A 17,390-nucleotide genomic window follows, 5' to 3' on the forward strand; every position below is an offset into this window, starting at 1 on the left:
GGAGAGCACACACACCAAGCAGCTGGCCAACAGAAACATGAGCACGAGCAGGTTTTGTTTTCCTTCCTTTTAATAGAAATATCCTAGAATAACACGGGAGGAGGATGGGCCTAAAGGGAATGTCTCTTGGAATGAAATGCTGTGATGTGGCTCAGGAATGATGTGATCAAGTTAAAACGTCCAGGCAGGCTCGGCTCAGGACTTCCTGGATTCTTGGGCCTTCTGGATTTCCTGCAAGAAGATCAGGAAAACAACTGAGCACCGTCACTTTTGGGAAGCACTGGTTTCACAGATGTGGAGAGCAGAAGAAATCACCTCAGCAGAAGCCCCACAGAAAAGCCCCAGCATCATTAGCATTGAGGCTCTCATGTCAGCACTGGCCTTGGAACACAGCAAGGTGTGACTGAGAGGCTCCTCACAACACCACACCCCTTCTGTGCTCTCCAGAGGTGTTCTGCCACCAGTCCAGGACTGAGCCGGATCCATTTCCCACTCCTGGGCCACAGACCCACCACCATTCAGCAGCTCAACCTGGATCTGCTGCGGGCACACTTCTGTGGCTGGCTGTGGTCTGACTGCTCAGCCAGGCCTACCCAGGGAGAAGGCAGCAAAGCCCCCCAGGACTCACCTTCAGGAGCTGCTCCTTCAGTTCTGAATAGGCTTTTTCTAGATCATCATTAATAATGACCAAGTCAAAGAGGCCAGGCTCTTTACCTAGTGAAGGAGACAAGGACAGAGGGCTTACAGAAGAACACTCTCCTTTCCTGTGTCATCTCTCATGCACGACCTGAGTTCCTGCAGCATTTTATTATCATCATTTCAGCCACTGCTTATGCGCTTCTCTGCTAAACACCCTCAAGGAACTGCAATGGGAAATGATGCAGCATGATGCTCAGATCAAACCCAGCTAATGCCCAAACCCCGCCAGCGTTCCTCTGAGAAGAAGAGTCAGATGTCTGTGCAGAAAACAGGTCCTCCACTCCCAGTGCACCCCCCTCCCTGGGCACTCTGCTCAAAGACTCCCAGACTTACTAAGTTCCAAATCTACACGGGCTGCAGTCAAACGCTTCTGTAGACTTTCTTCTGTCTCAGTCTGTCGGTCACGCAGCCTTTTTTCCTTAAACCCAATGACAAATACATTAAAGAAATGTACCCCAAATGCTGCATGCAGGAAATGCCCCATCCCATCACCAAAGCAGAGATATCTTCTGCTGTCAGCAACAGTGGGAGTGACATAACACTCTGCTGAAGGCTGGGGGCCTCAATTCCAGCCCAAACCTACACCCAAGCTCAGCCTGGGCTGTGGATGGCTGATCCACAGCTCCAGTTCCCAGTCTCTTCTTCTTCTTTGCATATTCATGCCCACATTCCTCCCTGAACCACGACAGGGATTCACTTCTCCCAGAGGCACAGAGCAATCACTGCTCTTCAGAACCACACAAGAAGGAAGGGGTGTAGGTTTATCAGTGCTGCAGAGAGACAGCCTCCTTAGGTCTAACTTCAATAAAGCAAGTCTCATCACAAACTCTGCTTACCTCCCAGTGTAAGCACAAGTAATGTGTTTGGAGCTTATAACCCAGCACAAGCAACCACACTGACAACATGGAAACCGTGCAGGAGAGACACGAATAACAGGGCTGGGACAGGTTGATGACGGGGACCCAGGCTGGGCAGAGCTAACAGCGTGCTTGGAAACCTCTTCCCCACTCCCCCAGTCCCTCAGAACGTATCTCCCTTCAACAAGGGGGGGAACCCTCATGGCTTCAGAGCAAGACGCCGATTACCTCTAACCGCTTAACGGCAAAGGAAGGCGGCCGCTCACCAGGACGTCTATGGACGGAGGCTGCACCGAGATGTAGATGGGGTTCAGGTCTGTCTTCTTGATGTTCTTTACGCCTTGGATGTCAATGTCCAGGATGCAGATCTGGTTCTTGGCCTGAACAGCCTGCACTGCACCTTTACTAGGGACAGATAAACCAGGGAGGGGTCAGAGCCTCCAGCACAGCAGGGAGGTTTGGGACTCCTCAGCATTAGGTCTCATAGGGCTCCCATGTACCCAAACTGCTGCAGGAGGGAAGAACGTCTGCTTTGCTCTTGCTAAGCAGTTTCTCTTCCCTAGTGTGTCCTTTGGGATCCTGGGGGTAGTGCAGAGGACAAAGTCCTGATAGAGGGTGTGGAAATAGATAATGTGACTATTCCACGAGGAGAGGATGGTGACAGGACAAGGGGCAGTGGTTTGAAACCATTACAGGGGAGGGGACAGACAGGGGAGGTTTAGGTTGGATATGAGGAGGAAGTTTTTCAGCCAGAGGGTAGTGAGGCACTGGAACAGGTTGCCCAAGGAGGCTGTGGATGCCCCATCCCTGCAGGCATTCAAGGCCAGGCTGGATGTGGCTCTGGGCAGCCTGGGCTGCTGGTTGGCGACCTGCACACAGCAGGGGTTGGAACTGGATGAGCTTTTTGATCCTTTTCAACACAGGCCATTCTATGATCTGTGCTCGTGGCCCAAGCATGGGCCATTAAGCTCCTCCCTTAGACAAATACAGGAGCACTCTCACCAAAGAACAGAACAGAGAATTTTCCTTCCCTGATTTCTGTACCCATGCACTCTCCTGAAGGATGCTTAATGGATGCTTTGGACTGCTGCACAAGATGCACAATCAAGAAAATTCTGTAATGATTCTCTTATGTGCTCAAAGGTGACTGCACCTTCCTACAAAGCAGGCTGTATACAACTGCTTCCAGCTTTTTCCTGAATACTTACAGTTATCCTTTGAAAAGCAGCAACTCCATCCCTCTACCAGTACACCAGAGGTGCCCAGATTAATTCCTGCCCCATCAGGGCACTCCTGGGGCAGGATTTGTACAGGGCAGCAGGCAGGATCTCCTCCAAGACAGGGCTCAGTGGCACAAAAGCAATGCACAGCACTAGGAGCTCAGAGGTGGCCACTGCAGAGATTTGGAGGGAGCTGAATAAGGAGTGGCAGCAGAAATAAAGAGAAAACGTTGCCCTACAGCCAGCCCTAAACCTGCTCAATTCCTTGCCTGTAATCAGGGCACCTCTTTGGATCTCTCCTCGTGAACCTGCACCTGCAAAATCTGCCCTGTGATAGAAAGAGCTTTCTTCCACAGAGATGTGCTGAACACAGACCACCACCACTAAGCATTTCTGTCCCATCCTGTGCCCTAGGAATGAAGCAAAGCTCTGGCCAAGGAGGACTCCTTACTGCCAGCACTCCTTCCCCAGCTCTCTCCAGTGCTGCTCCCCGGTTAGCAGTGCCCTGGGCTGGAGAAGACAAAGCCTTCACCAGCACAAAGCACCCACGGGTGTCAGGCAGCAGATGCTCAGGGTCACAGCACAGGTGTCTGCAGGGCACAAGTAGAGCAAACTGTGGTAGCACAGATGGAGAGCCCTCAGCCCATGGATGCCACAACCTCAGTAGGACCTCCTTCAACCACTAACAGAAAGGATGGAGGCAGCATCAGCAGAAGGTGCCCCTCAGAAGGATACAAAGAGCCAAAATGGGGAAAGTGGCAACGATTTCAGGTAAGCTCTGAGCTCTGAAAAACCCCAGAGAAGAGCAAGGGAGCAGCCCAGCACACCTATGAGGAGAGCTGCTTACACCAGACAGAAGGGAAGAGCAAGCTGACAGGCAGCCCATCTGCACAGCTGACCTGCTTGGTGGCAAGGACTGCTGTCTACAGAGATGCTGCTGTCACAGAGGCACAGGGGGCCACGAGGGTCCCACAGCACAGGTCACTTAAACCCCAGCAGGAAGGGGAAAGCTGCAGTGATCCTGTGAGACCTGCACTGTGACCTGTATGAATACAAAGATTTGCTACCTTGCCCAAGGGGGCAGCAGCGAAAGCCCAGACCTGAGCATCCACAGCAAATCCACAAGATCTCCCCAGAAGAGCTCTTTTTTTTTTGCCATAGGCTTCACCCGCTGTCAATGGGTGTCCAGCAATTCCTGCTATAAGCAAGCCACTGAGAGCCAACAACAGCTCTCAGCACAGGGCAGAGAACCCCAAGCTTCCATCCTGACCACAACCTGCAATTTAAGGCAGCTTCCAAGAAGTCCTGGTTTCTGTGGGCTTATCAAACACGATCCTTCAACTCTTTCAGGACTCTGAAAGAAAATTAATTTAGATATTAAATATCATTAGCTGGTAAGATTTAGGGAGCACAAAAGATTGGCAAAAGCTTCAACTCCCCTGATAAGCATGAGAGATTCTCCAATTAGCACATATCTCATGAGAAATAGGCACTTATATGGAAAATATAGACTTGGATAGTTTTGATACATATTTTGTTTGCCAAGGGGTATTTAATGCTTTGGGTTAATTTCTGATCTGGGTTAAGTTCAGCCTCCCACACTGCACGTTTTGTGTGCATACGCAGAAGAAACTGAAGAAACACACACCCCTCATTCTTCTCTGCTCCACTCAGGGTCAGCCAAACTGACAGACTCTGGGCTCACAACAACACAACCTTGTTCTTCCGAGGGTGTTCAGGTACCCCATGTCCTCCTGGTAACTTTTGACTCACGTTAGCCTTTTCCACTCACATCTGTTTGAATTCTGTGGGAATCAGCTGCAGAAAGGAGCCCTCCCAGCACCCACCCTGATGGAAGGGCACTGCCACCTCTTCAAACCACAGCAGACATCTGAGAACTGCCACCTCCTCCGCACCAAGCAGCATGGATTACGCAGGGTGCACACGGAGGAAGGAAGCCTGTCCTACACACCATAAACCCTGGGATTAAGGAGTCTGAACTTGGCTTCTCCTTGGCGCTGAGCACCTGAGGTAAACTGGAAGATGAGTTGTCAGGTTGGGATTCTCTTGCCAAATGAGCAATGCTGAAAGCACCGAGGCCAAAGCAGAGACCATCCTCCTCTAGAAGCTTCAGGGGGCCACGGCCACGTCCCTGAAAGACTGCCCAAGCTGTGGGAAAGCAGTGATGTCAGTGCATAGTGCATTCAAACAGCTCTCTCTCCCTTGAAGGAAGGCTGAGAGCTGGTGTTGTCTGGCCTGAAGAAGGGAAGGCTTAGGGGAGACCTCACTGTGGCCTTCCAACATGTCAAGGTGGTTACTAAAACCCAAACCACACTGATAATGAATGAGCCACATTAATGGAATGCAAAGTCAGCAACCATTCTTTCAGAGCTGCACATTCTTTTTCAGGGCCTCAGGTTGATGCATCCCATAAGGAAACAAGATTCAGAAGCTCTCTCTGCTGCCTCCAAAAAATTCTCCAAGAAGCACATTGAGCCCTTAAGGAAACACAGACCTTCCTGACAAGTGTTCCATGTTCATTCAACCAACCAAATCTCTCAGACATATTTAACTTTCCTCCTTAGCAGGTCCTTTGCTGCATTGCCACAATTTCCTAGCAATAATTACATAAGATATCTGACTTCTAATTAACATTGCCGCTTAATGTTTTATTGATCTTCAGCTCTGATGCCCAGAGCAATGCTATTTTAAAATCCACCTAATTCTTTAACCACAGTCAAGGGTGGCACACAACATATCTATGTATCATCAGCTGCCTCAGGAAAGAAGCACTCATACTTGCTTTACAATCACAGAATGGCCTGGGTTGCAAAGGAGCACAGTGCTCATCCAGCTCCAACCCCTGCTGTGTGCAGGTCACCAACCAGCAGCCCAGGCTGCCCAGAGCCACATCCAGCCTGGCCTTGAATGCCTGCAGGGATGGGGCATCCACAGCCTCCTTGGGCAACCTGTGCCAGTGCCTCACCACCCTCTGTGTGAGAGTAACAGCCAGTGGAGATGCCATCCCTTCTGCCCCTGGATTTACCACATTCAAACTAACAGGTAATGTGGGATGTATGGACAGGAAGCTTCCCCAGGTGAATCACTTTCTCCACCAGCACCACCTGTGCTCAGTGGTGATGGTCTGAATGCATACCTCGTCCCATACATATTTCCTGAGAACTCTGCGTGCTCAATGAATTCACCAGCATCGATTTCTTTCTTCATTTCTTCTCTGGTCACAAAGTGGTAATCTGAAAATGGGAAAAACTCACAGAAATTAGCAGCTTGGAAGGTAAACTTGATGGCCAAAGACATGCATGGGTGCTCAGGGCAAACACACCTGAAAATCTGTCTGAAAATCTTCAGACAACCTTGGCAGACAGTAGATATCTACCTTCTAATCAACACATACAGCACTCCCTCTCTACCCCAACTGACCAGACATCTGCTCCAATGCTTCTGGAGCACTGTGAGGCCAGGCATACTGCTGTGCACTCTTCTTCATGCTCGCTCCCTTCTCCCCACCCTCCTGCTTGCACACTGAGAAACTCCCCTGCAATCCTGGAGCGTGTTACAGGAGGACTGCCAAGGCCAGTGATTTGAAAGCATTTATGATTACAGAGTAGAACGGGGAAAGACAGAGAGAGACATAAAAGGGAAGATTAAATATCAAAGAACAGAAATTATTCTCTCTCTTTTATTGAAACATTTCCCTCTCATTTCAGAATGAAGGCTGCCTTTGGAAATTAAGCACAAAACACATTTGTCACTTTCTGAAATATGGCAACAAACCAGGAAAAGCATCTTGTCAGCTGCACACAAGCTATTAACTTAGATAAAGACTCCTTAAGTAGGTGCATTTCCCAAAACACTGTGCCTTGGATGAGCTAACCAGAGATGCTTGACACTTTGGAAAGGAGCATATAAACAGGAGGGGGAACGGCTGTTCATGGGGGTGGATGGTGACAGGACAAGGGGGAATGGTTTTAAAGGGAGACAGGGGAGGTTTAGGTTGGATGTTAGGAGGAAGTTTTTCCCCCAGAGGGTGGTGAGGCACTGGCACAGGTTGCCCAATGAGGCTGTGGATGCTCCATCCCTGCAGGCATTCAAGGCCAGGCTGGATGTGGCTCTGGGCAGCCTGGGCTGCTGGTTGGTGACCTGCACACAGCAGGGGATTGGAGCTGGATGAGCACTGTGCTCCTTTGCAACCCAAGCTTCTGTGATTCTACGAAATCAAGCCACTCAGTGCTCACATACAGACTGCAGTGCTTAAACTGAGAGCCCCACACTGACACAGGGACCAAGACTTTCAAAGAAAGAAAGTCTAGAAAGACAGGGAGCATATGCTCTGCCTCAGTTAGCATTTCGCTGCTTAATTCAGTCATAGTTCTGTTCTGTCAAATCCATTCCTCTCCACTTCTTCTTTCCAGTGTACAGACTGTGCTGCAGAATGGCAGTCACTACAGTCTCATAGCCACTGAGGTCAAAACCAAAAGGTATTTTGGTTATGAAGGTTATACACCTTCAGATAGATCATTATTGACCACTCCCTCCTTCTGCCTACAGAAATGCACCCTATAAACACAAATGTAGGACCATCACTTACCTGCATTTCCCATAAGAACTTACCAGACTCATTACTGCTCTGAAAACACATGAGACATGCCCAGTTACAACACACTCACCTTTGCCATTTACTTCTCCGGGTCTTGGCTGCCTCGTTGTATCTGCAAGCAAAAAACAGCCTTGGAAAGTGCAGGAACAAGGAAGTATAAAAGACAAAAGAGCACCACACATAGAAATTAACTCAATCACACTGCGATGATCAAAGCTTCTGGAATCAGTGGAATCCACAACTGGCCATTAATTGAAGAATTCTAGATAATCTGGAAGCAATTGTGATTGTTAGGTGCACAGCAGGCAGTCTGAGTCCTTAGACACTGGGTTTAGCTTCCCATTCTGCTACAGATCTCCTGTGTAATCCTGGATGTGGCATTCAGATCCCTGTCTCGGTGCAGAGGAATTAGCAGTGTCCTACTTTGCAAAGTTATCTTCGTTGGAAAAGATTAAGCAGCACCTACAGACACACTTAAAATAGCCAGCTTTAAGGAACAAGGGCAAAGCGCTGCACGAAGCAGGTGAATAAGTCAGACTGCTTTTGAAACCTGTTGGAAGTCATTCAAATTTGCATTATTTTAAGAAGATGCTCTGCAAACCAAAAGAAATCTGGTCAGTGTGGAAGGCAATGCCAGTTATTTTATTTAGGACTGGCAAGAGTTACAGTAAGGCAATGGGGTGAATGAGCTGCGTGTGCAGCCCAAACTCTGAGGGTAATCTTTAAAGTGTCACTAAGGGAAAAGGAAACATCTGTCTCCCAACAAGCTGCACTCTCCTGTGGCTTCAGCAGCACACAGCAACACTGCAACCACAGTGCTGCATTAAGGCCCTACAGCCCCTCTCAAAAGACCAAGGAGAGCAGCACATCCTTCTACAGAATTCAGTAGGAGAGGAAGGGGATTTAAAATAATTCTGCTCATGTAAATGGATGGTTATCATACAAATCCCCCAACCTGTGCTGGTTTTGTCCTAAGCCAATGCCTCTTTCCCACAGGCTCCCAGGGACAGAGAAGCTGCACTCACCACCTGTTGTGTGTCAGAGGACGTAACATTCCAACACTGCAAGCCACATCTCCCATGACTAAGGGAGATGTTCTCCTGAGTATTTGCCAGTACTGCCTGCAGCCAGGTGTGAGTGGGTCATGTCAGCAAGCCAGGGCTATTTTCATGTTACAGGGAACTGTGTTAGGTCGAATAAAGGTCCCCTGCATCATTTAAAGGCACCAAAAGCCCACAGACAGATGCAGGCAAAGAACAGAAGCCTGTTATATGGGACACAATTAGAGGTAGAGAACTGGGCTCTGGGCTTGTAGCCTCAAACTCCTTCACTGCCCGTCCATCAGATACTCACGAGAGACACTGAAGCCGAAGATGTTCTCATAATCTTTAAACAATTTCTTTATCAAAGTGCTCTTCCCTGCACCTGATGGGCCACTCAGAACCACTGGTCTCGGTCCCTGCATGGCTACACAGACAAACAAACACATGGCTGGTTAGAAATACGTAGAAAACATGGGTACAGGCTCCCAGCGGCATCTCAGGACCAAGAGTGCCTGTCCCTTATTTGATACAAGTTTCTGGTGAAAAATGTTACATTATGAGAAATCAGAAGATGAGAGCTGATGGAAAACACTGAGGAACACAGGAAATCCAAAGAAAATTACATCAGCAAACCTGCCACAAATGGAGGAAGTTGTCACCTCTGCACTGAGGAGAAAAGGCACTGGCCTGGCTCTGAGGGGCTGCATTTGGAAATGATGGGGCACCAGCAATGCAGCAGGACAGCATCACTCTGCTTTGCCTCTCATCCTGGTCTGCACGCGTAACAGAAGGGAAATAAACCTCAAAACCCTGCAGCAGTGCCTGGGGACACAGCAGGCCACAGCTGCACTCTGCAGCACAAAGTGCAGCTCAAGGTGTGGCAACAAGCAAGAAGGGTTTGGCTCCCAGCAAAGAAACAAGCCTTGGGTTACACAGACATCTCTATTGTTTCTTCAGCCAGAAGGAAAAGAGTGGGTGTTTTCATGCACCTGCCCCCCTGGGGAGGGAGTGGTTAATTACTAATGGTTAATTACTAATCTGTGAATTAGGAGTAGTACAGTGCAGGGTTTTCTCTGGGGACTGTCATCCACCAGCAGCAACTGGGCAGCCTCTAAGGCAGAGGTGATGCTAAAAGCAGGACAAACCCAACTATTTTTCCTGCTTAAAACCCTCTCCTTTCCACAAGCAGTGAAGCCCCCAAAAAGCATCTCTTTAGCCTGGCCCAAGGAGCATTCAGCACACAGACAGCATAATGCCCTTCCATTTCAAATTAGATCATAGCAATGTCATCCTGACCTTACAAATCACTTTTCAAAGAGCCTTAAGCCACATGCAACCTCTTACAAAAGCAGCTGCTTGCCAGGGATGGTGTGGCTGGCTTATGTGGCTCTGCTGCCTACCTGACCCCAGCGAGGTCCCTCCTTATCCCCAGATCCCTGCTGCACAGCTCTGTTATCTCTCACACACCTACCAAGCAGCACTAAAACCAGTAAAGCACGAGTTCTCCATGTTCCCTGCAATCCAAGCCTGAACAAAAAGGCAGATACCCAAAGACTACCCAGACATCCAATGCATACATGGCCATAAGAACACCTAAGTTCAATCACCAGCTGTCAAGGAACTGTTTTGTTGCTGCAGGGTTAGTCCCACCATACCTGCATTACCGTGCTGCTGAACGAGGCTCCGTCATCCCACAAAGAAAGTATAAATGATGAACAAATCTTTAGGAAGTCCTCTTGGGTACAGAACTGTGCTGTTCTTCCCTGAGCCTCTGGTAACTTCTAAACAGCCCAGGTTTTCCCTAACTGCTCAATACAGAAAACAAACACCCCCCTGCACCACCCCACCAAACTCAATGCCTGGAGCAAGGAAGCAACACTGCTCTTGCTGACTCTTCTGAAGCATCTCTGTCTCCCCTTGTTCCTCCCACCCACAAAACAGCAGGAGAACATCAGTGAACCCTGACCAACAGAAGAGAAACATCCCAGCCAGGATGCTGCTCCCCTCTCCTTCCCCTGGAATCTTCTACCCTCTATCAGACAGACAGGAATGTAAAGCTGCTCAAATCATTTGTGATTATTTCATCCAAGCCCAGGGAAATTGGGAATGAGTAACAAACTGAGTGCTGGCTTCCAGTGCACCCCTACCTTTTCCTTTTGCTCCCTCGCAGCCAAGTTCAGCTCCTCACAGTGGTGACAGGTTTCAATCTGAGCAGGCAGGCAGAGAGCTGAGCTATTTGTGAGCTGCCTAATTACCACGCTGCAATTTTAAGGCAGCCAATGGAAATTGCTCGCTGATCTTTAATCTCCTCTTGTACTTTCTGCTCTGCTCCCTGCTCTCCTGGCAGGTGAAGTCACAGTCAATCACCTTTAACAAGCTGATGGATGCCAGCACTTGCTGGCATGGTGGTGGGACACAGTGCCTTTGGGATTTCACCTTCTGCAGAAAATGTTCTTTAGGACTGAAGTTGGCATGGCTGCTGCTCCCAGCCACTGCTCCATCTCAGCTCAGTGATTAACACAACTGTCTGTAATGACAACACATTCCTTTCCTTGCCCAAACCTCCAACCAGCACATTTCCAGCCCCTCTGCAGTGGAACACAGCACATCACCCAAGCTCTCTGCCTGGAACTGCCCCACTTTGGCTAAAATATTACAATATCAGAACAAAAAACTGCACTCAAGGTGTCTGACCAACGCAGTGGCATTGGTGGACAAAGGCAGAGCAACTGATGATGCCTACCTGTACTTGTGCAAGGACTCTGATGCGGTCCCATACCACGTTCTTAGCTCTACATTGGAGAAAGATGGATTTGAAGGGCAGGCTGTTAGGCAGATAAATTGGTTGGATGGTCACAGTTAGAGGGCTGCTGTCAATGGCTCTACATCCAGGCAGAGGCGCAGGGCAAGCAGTGACCTGGCTCCACATCCCCAGAGAATGCCTAGGCTGGTCAACCTCAACCTGTAACTCCAGCTTCTGTGTTTCTACAAGCCTCCTTTAAACCTACAGCCTCCAAAATCCTCAGTGGACAGGACTAAGTTTCCTTAAAGTCTGGTATTGGAGGCTCTTGACCTCGAAACACATCCCTCCATCAGATGCCAAATGTTCTGCCCAACCAGGGCAAATACCAAACCCCTCCAACACCCAGTTTTCCTTTTCTGGACATCTGGATGTTAAGAATCTTGCACCTGTGTTGTTATTGAACTGAAAGCCAGGGGTGCCAGCCACTTGCTGAGGTCCTGGTTTGCAATGAAGGCTGCTGGCACTTGGCTGTGAGGGAGGAAGGCTGCAGGTAAAGGACTCAAGGATGGCTGAGCAGGGAGCTGTGCCCTGAGGACCTGGATTCCTTTGTGTCTGATCTGTGTGACACTTCTCCACATTCTGCAACCCCTCCCTTTACTTTTTTTTTTCCCCCACAGCAATACTGAGAAGTGAGAAGAGACAGGTGTTGCAATCACGTCTCACCTCTTTAAAAAGGCTGAAAGTAAACCTAAGGACCGGCAGATGTTTACTCCTGCCTCCATCTTCTTTGCTAGAAACCTCTACAGCAAAACAAGACAATTTACAGGAAAACACCCCATCCATTTTCACTGCCAGTTGAAGAGGCTGAGCCCTCTGTGTGCAGCAGACAGAGAGCATCCAGCTACAAACTGGAAATCCACATCACTGTGGAACAAAACCAGCTCAGCACTGGTTTTATTTTTTCAGCCCTTTGCTCAGATTTTGGCACTTTCAGAGCAGCTGATTCCCAAACACAAAGGATCTCTCCTAAAGTGGTTTTGAACCCAGCCTAACCACCACGGGTACCCAAACCCACAGCAGTGTGGTTTTGCAGCTGCAAGATGAAGGCTACAGAGATGCTGCTGGGCTGCAAAATGATACAGAGTGCAAACAAGAAACCATCCCAAAGGCAGGGAGCAAATCTCCCTCTGGTCCTGCTTGCTACAGGCAAGGTGAATTTTACCTGGCAGGTGGCAAGCCGACCAGCAGGACAAAGGCCAGACATCACAAAGAGTTAAACATAATTAATGCTGATTAGCAGAACAGCTTTGAAGAGAAGGTAAAGCCCCACTACAAAGGAGAAAAGCAGCTTAAAGGACAGTTTGCTGGGAGCCCCAGCTAAGGACTCCTGGATTAGGAATAAAATCCCATTCCCTATCTTTAGCACATTCTCCATGAACTCCCAACTCCTCCTTTCTAACTTTTAGGACTGATTCTTAACAGCTGCTGGACAGACAATCATTAACCAGGAGCCACAGGAACTATGCAGAACAGGGCTAAAAGGAGAGGCTGCCTGAATGCACTGTGGGTTGTTTTAATGAAAGGCATGACTTGCTTTTACCCTTCCTCCAAACTTTTTCTTTGCCCTCTCAAGTGGTTCCACTTGTGACACATGAGAAGAGAAGGGCAGCTCTGCTTGCATGGAACCACACCTGAGCACCAGCCCAGCAATTGGGCTGTCTCACCAGCCACGTGAAACAAGTCATAGAACCACAGAATCATCAAGGTTGGAAAAGATCTCCAAGATCATCCAGTCCAACCGTCCCCCTATTGCCAATAGTTCTCACTAAACCCTGTCCCTCAGCACAGCATCTAAATATTCCTTGAACACTTCCAGGGTCAGCGATTGCACCACCTTCCTGGGCAGTCCATTCCAGTGCCTGACCACAGAATGGCCAGGGTTGGAAGAGACCTCAAGGATCACGAAGCTCCAACCTCCCTGCCACATGCAGGGCCACCAACCTCCACATTTCATACCAGCCCAGGCTGCCCAGGGCCCCATCCAACCTGGCCTTGAATACCTCCAAGGACATGGCATCCACAGTCTCTCTGGTTCCAGCACATCACTCTATCTGTAAAGAATTTCCCCCTGACATCCAATGTAAATCTTCCCTCCCTCAACTTAAAACCATTTCCCCTTCTCCTGCTGTTATCAACCCTTTCAAAGAGTTGACTCCCCTTCTGTTTGTAGGCTCTGAAAGGCTGCAATGAGGTCACCCCACAGCCTTCTTTTCTGCAGGGTGAACAAGCCCAGCTCCCTCAGCCTGTCAACGAAGTAACGAGGATCCAACACAGGTATGATAATTAAAAGCAGATTCAGTGTGCTATCTCCTGCCTTCGTTAATTCTATATGGGGATTTCTGTGACCCACAGCTGGCAATTCCTTCCTCCTTCACAGAGAAGCACTGACAGGAGCTGAGCAGCCCCATGCAGCTGGCAGGCACACCGAGCCATGTTTTACCTGCAAATGGTCACCAAAAATGCTAATTTGGAATCATAGAATTACTCAGGTTGGAAAAGATCTTAAAGACCATCAAGCCCATCCACAATCTAACCATATTACCCTAACTCTAGCAGCTCTCTGCTAAACCACATCCCCGAGCATCACAGCCAGGTTGCTTTTAAACACATCCAGGGATGGTGACTCAACCTCAAATGCCCAGACAGAGGTATCTGAAGAGAGCAGTAAGGCCTCCCCTCAGCCTCCTCTTCCCCAGACCAAACAGCCCCAGTTCTTCCACTCTCTCCTCACAGGCCGTATTCTCAAAGCCCTTCCCCAGTCTTGCTGCCCTTCTCTGGACCCGCTCCAGCACCTCCACGTCCTTTCTGTACCGAAGTGCCCAAAACTGAACACAGAATCTCCTCCCCAAGCCTGCAGGGCTCCCTGGGGGACAGGCAGGGTACGACTGGGCTCTGAGTGCCCTCACCAACCCGAGGAGGCCCCGCACCCCTCACACACAGCTCCCTCGGGATGCCGACCCCCTCCCCTCGCTCTCCTCGCCCTCTACCCGCCCTTTTCCCCACACACAGCCGCTCCCTCCCGCCGCTCACCCGCCGCCCGGGCGATGGCCCCGTGCAGCCGCCTCCAGCTCATGAGGGGAGGGGGGCAGCGGGGGGGGCGGAACGCGGCGCTGGGGATTTCCGTCAGCCCCTGCTGACGTCACGCGAGGCGGCCAGGGGGGAGGTGCGCCGCTGGGTGAGGTCACGTGAGTGGGAGAAACCATGAGCGCGGAGTGGGGGGGGGGGGGGACACGTGCTTTGTCTGTGAGGAGGGAGCGGCGTGAGGGGTCGGAACGAGCGGAGGGCGTGGGTTGAGGGCACCGCGGTGCCGGGAGGTGGCGGCGGGGACAGCGGTGCTATGGGCGGCGGGGGGAGGGCATCACCGTGCGCTGAACCATTGCGGGGGGGGGGGGGGGGGGTGTTTGCCGGCGGGGGGGAGGACTGCATGGGGCCAATCCATTGTGGGGTGGGGGCGCCATCTTGGGGTCAGGAGCGCGGTGAGGGGCGGGCGCCATCTTGGATCCGAAGTGAGGGGCGGGCGCCATCTTGAGGCCGGTGTGGGGGTGGGCGCCATCTTGAGGCTGAGGGTTGGGGGTGTCCCCGCGCTCTGCTGTGGGGATGTCACCTCATGCCAACCATCCCCTGAGAACCGTCCCTGTTCCCAGGTTGACCCCAAGAGGCAGCGCGGCGTCCCGTCGCGCAGAGCACAATGGAGGCTGTGTGGAGAACACTGAGGTGAGAACGGTGCTTGGCCCTTGGGAACCCCAATCTGGGGTCTGAAGTGCGTGTTCATCACCTGCTCTGTGGTAATCAACCCTTATGCTCTCAGGAGAGACATTATGTATTTTGGAGTTGTCCACAGAATCACAGAATAGCCGGGGTTGGAACGGACCTCAAGGATCATGAATCTCCAGCCTCCCTGCCATAGGCAGGGGTCCAGGCCTGGTGCTTGGTGCTTTCCCACAGATCAAGCTCAGGCAGGAAACTGTTGACACAGTATTTATTCACAGAAGTTACAAAGTTAGTAGTTTTCCAGCTTTTAGTTGCAGTCTTTCCTACAGCTATAATGTTGCTGGCTGTATACCTCCATTACTACCTGCTCAGGGGAAGAGCCTTCTCCTGGCTGTGCTTTCTAGTGCTATAATGAAGGCAATGCAGTGAAGCATTTGTGACTTTTCTTTATAAGTTGGCATCGTCCCCCAGAGTATCACAGAATCATTAAGGCTGGAAAAGTTCTTGACTATGAGAGTGGTGAGGTGCAGGAACAGCTGCTCACAGAGGCTGTGGATGCCCCGTCCCTGAAGATGTTCAAGGCCAGATTGCATGAAGCCCTGAGCTGCCTGGTCTGGTATTAAATGTGGAGGTTGATGGCCCTGCTTGCAAGCAGGGGGTTGGAGCTTCGTGATTCTTGAGGTCTCTTCCAGCCCAAACACTACTGTGATTCTGTGAGAAGACCGCTCCTGATTAATATTCCCTTCAAGGCCTCCTGACTCTGGGTGTTTGTTGGTTAAGGATAGCAAGTATTTGTTCCTCCGACACCCAATGCAATGGAAGTAGGTGATCTTGGAAGTCACTTCCAACCCAAGCCATTTTGTGATGCCATCCAGAAAGATCCAGACAGGCTGAGCGGTGAGCCCAGGTGAACCTCATGATGTTCACAAATCCGAGTGCAAGGTCTGCACCTGGGTTATGGCAACCTCCACTGTCACATCATGGGATGTAAGGATGGGACACAGCCCTGCTGAGTGGGAGCTGGAGATACTGGTGGATGGCAGCTGGGCACGAGCCAGCACTGTGCCTTCCCACCCCAAAAGCCAACTGTACCCTGGGTGCATCCAGAGCCATATGTGACCAGCTTTCAGCATGAGGAAGGGGGTCTGTCCCACTTGTCTGTGTTGTCAGACCTCACCTGGAGTGGTGCATCCAGATTAGGATGAGGGTTATGGCAGAGAGGCACAGGTTGCCCGTGGAGGTGGTGATGTCCCATCTCTGGAGACACCAGAGGTCATGGATGGGGTGGTGAGCACCTGATGAGCTGCGGGTGACCCTGTGCCCTGCAGGGAGTGGGACCAGATGGCCTATAGCTCTTGGAGCAGGACCAGTGTAATGCTGCTAAGATGATCAGAGGGCTGAGCACCTCTTCTATGAGGAAAGGTTGAGGGAACTGGGCTTGTTTAGCTTGGAGAAGAGAAGGCTGCAGGGAGACCTCATGGTGGCCTTCCGGTACTTGAAGGGAGCAGATAAACAGGAGGGGGAATGGCTGTTTGTGAGGGTGGGTGGTGATGGGACAAGGGGGAATGGTTTAAAGTGAGATAGGGGAGGTTTAGGTTGGATATGAGGAGGAAGTTTTTCAGCCAGAGGGTGATGAGGCACTGGCACAGGTTGCCCAAGGAGGCTGTGGATGCCCCATCCCTGCAGGCATTCAAGGCCAGGCTGGATGTGGCTCTGGGCAGCCTGGGCTGCTGGTTGGTGACCTGCACACAGCAGGGGGTTGGAGCTGGATGAGCACTGTGCTCCTTTTCAACCCAGGCCATTCTAGGATTTTACAATTCCGTGACCCTCACAGGTCCCTTCCAACTCAAATAGTGCCATAGTTCACGACTGCTTTGCCTCCCGCAGCGCCCTGCAGCCCCGCTGCCTGCACACCGCCTGCAGCCGCCACAACTCCAACCGCACCTCCATCACCCACCTGCGCCGCCAGGTCTATGGCCGCCTCTACCCGCTGCTGCTGGTCCGCACCGATGGCTCCACCATCCACATCCGCTACAAGGAGCCCAAAAGGATCCTCATGGTAAGGGACACAGCCCAACAGCTAGAGATAAGGGCGCTCAGGGGGGTGTGTTGCTTTCGGTGCTGCAGCCTCACTCTCCCGTCACTTGCTCCCCAGCTGCCCTTGGACAGCAGCACGCTGCCTGAGGCGGAGCGCAAGGCCCGGCTGCGGCGGCAGTTCCCCAGCAAGCTGCAGGCCAAGCAGGAGGAGGCCTTGGAGGAGCTGGACTTGGAGAAATACAAGAAATTTTGGAAGAAGTGAGGCACCGATTTGGGATCAGACCCCACCGAGACTCCCTACCAAGCGGTGGCTGATGGACACAGCTATAGAAATAAAGAGAAGAGCAATTTTGTTAAGAACTCATTTGGGGTTTTTCGGTGGTTTTACCTCATTTCACGCCT

The 17,390-nt window shown here is 50.9% G+C and overlaps 2 protein-coding genes across 9 annotated transcripts; one reads left to right on the forward strand and one right to left on the reverse strand.

Annotated features, from left to right (window-relative positions):
- Positions 1 to 71: 71 nt before the first annotated feature.
- GUK1 (guanylate kinase 1) lies at positions 72 to 14,400 on the reverse strand. Of its 4 annotated transcripts, none has more exons than XM_048951663.1 (8): positions 14,271 to 14,400; positions 8,748 to 8,861; positions 7,465 to 7,506; positions 5,934 to 6,030; positions 1,823 to 1,961; positions 1,033 to 1,117; positions 629 to 714; positions 72 to 231 (listed from the first exon to the last, which is right to left on the reverse strand). In XM_048951663.1, exons 1-8 carry the CDS (start codon positions 14,311 to 14,313, stop codon positions 196 to 198), a joined length of 642 nt encoding a protein of 213 aa, XP_048807620.1. In that variant the 5' UTR covers positions 14,314 to 14,400; the 3' UTR covers positions 72 to 195. The 4 variants fall into 4 exon arrangements, with proteins under 4 accessions (XP_048807620.1, XP_048807621.1, XP_048807622.1 ...); XM_048951664.1 differs by lacking the exon at positions 14,271 to 14,400 and adding an exon at positions 11,181 to 11,229 and having other exon boundaries at positions 121 to 231; XM_048951665.1 differs by lacking the exon at positions 14,271 to 14,400 and adding an exon at positions 10,585 to 11,152 and having other exon boundaries at positions 121 to 231.
- MRPL55 (mitochondrial ribosomal protein L55) lies at positions 14,363 to 17,352 on the forward strand. Of its 5 annotated transcripts, none has more exons than XM_048951672.1 (4): positions 14,363 to 14,415; positions 14,885 to 14,954; positions 16,839 to 17,010; positions 17,107 to 17,352. In XM_048951672.1, the coding sequence occupies exons 2-4, from the start codon at positions 14,929 to 14,931 to the stop codon at positions 17,248 to 17,250; spliced, it is 342 nt and encodes a 113-aa protein (XP_048807629.1). In that variant the 5' UTR covers positions 14,363 to 14,415; positions 14,885 to 14,928; the 3' UTR covers positions 17,251 to 17,352. The 5 variants fall into 5 exon arrangements, with proteins under 5 accessions (XP_048807629.1, XP_048807630.1, XP_048807625.1 ...); XM_048951673.1 differs by having other exon boundaries at positions 14,381 to 14,425; XM_048951668.1 differs by lacking the exon at positions 14,363 to 14,415 and adding an exon at positions 14,462 to 14,525.
- Positions 17,353 to 17,390: the final 38 nt, after the last annotated feature.

The sequence above is a fragment of the Lagopus muta genome, chromosome 7 (assembly GCF_023343835.1).
Source record: "Lagopus muta isolate bLagMut1 chromosome 7, bLagMut1 primary, whole genome shotgun sequence".
Taxonomy (NCBI): domain Eukaryota; kingdom Metazoa; phylum Chordata; class Aves; order Galliformes; family Phasianidae; genus Lagopus; species Lagopus muta.

Bases quoted from the DNA above. Each gene is read 5' to 3' on its own strand.
- MRPL55 (XM_048951672.1), top strand. From the start codon at position 14,929: ATGGAGGCTGTGTGGAGAACACTGAG. The intron at 14,955-16,838 runs GTGAGAACGGTG...TGCCTCCCGCAG, and splicing joins GCTGTGTGGAGAACACTGAG to CGCCCTGCAGCCCCGCTGCC. The intron at 17,011-17,106 runs GTAAGGGACACA...CTTGCTCCCCAG, and splicing joins AGCCCAAAAGGATCCTCATG to CTGCCCTTGGACAGCAGCAC.
- GUK1 (XM_048951663.1), bottom strand. From the start codon at position 14,313: ATGAGCTGGAGGCGGCTGCACGGGGCCATCGCCCGGGCGGCGG. The intron at 8,862-14,270 runs GTGAGCGGCGGG...TTGTCTGTGTAG, and splicing joins GGCCATCGCCCGGGCGGCGG to CCATGCAGGGACCGAGACCA. The intron at 1,962-5,933 runs GTATGCATTCAG...ATCTGTCCCTAG, and splicing joins GGAAATATGTATGGGACGAG to TAAAGGTGCAGTGCAGGCTG.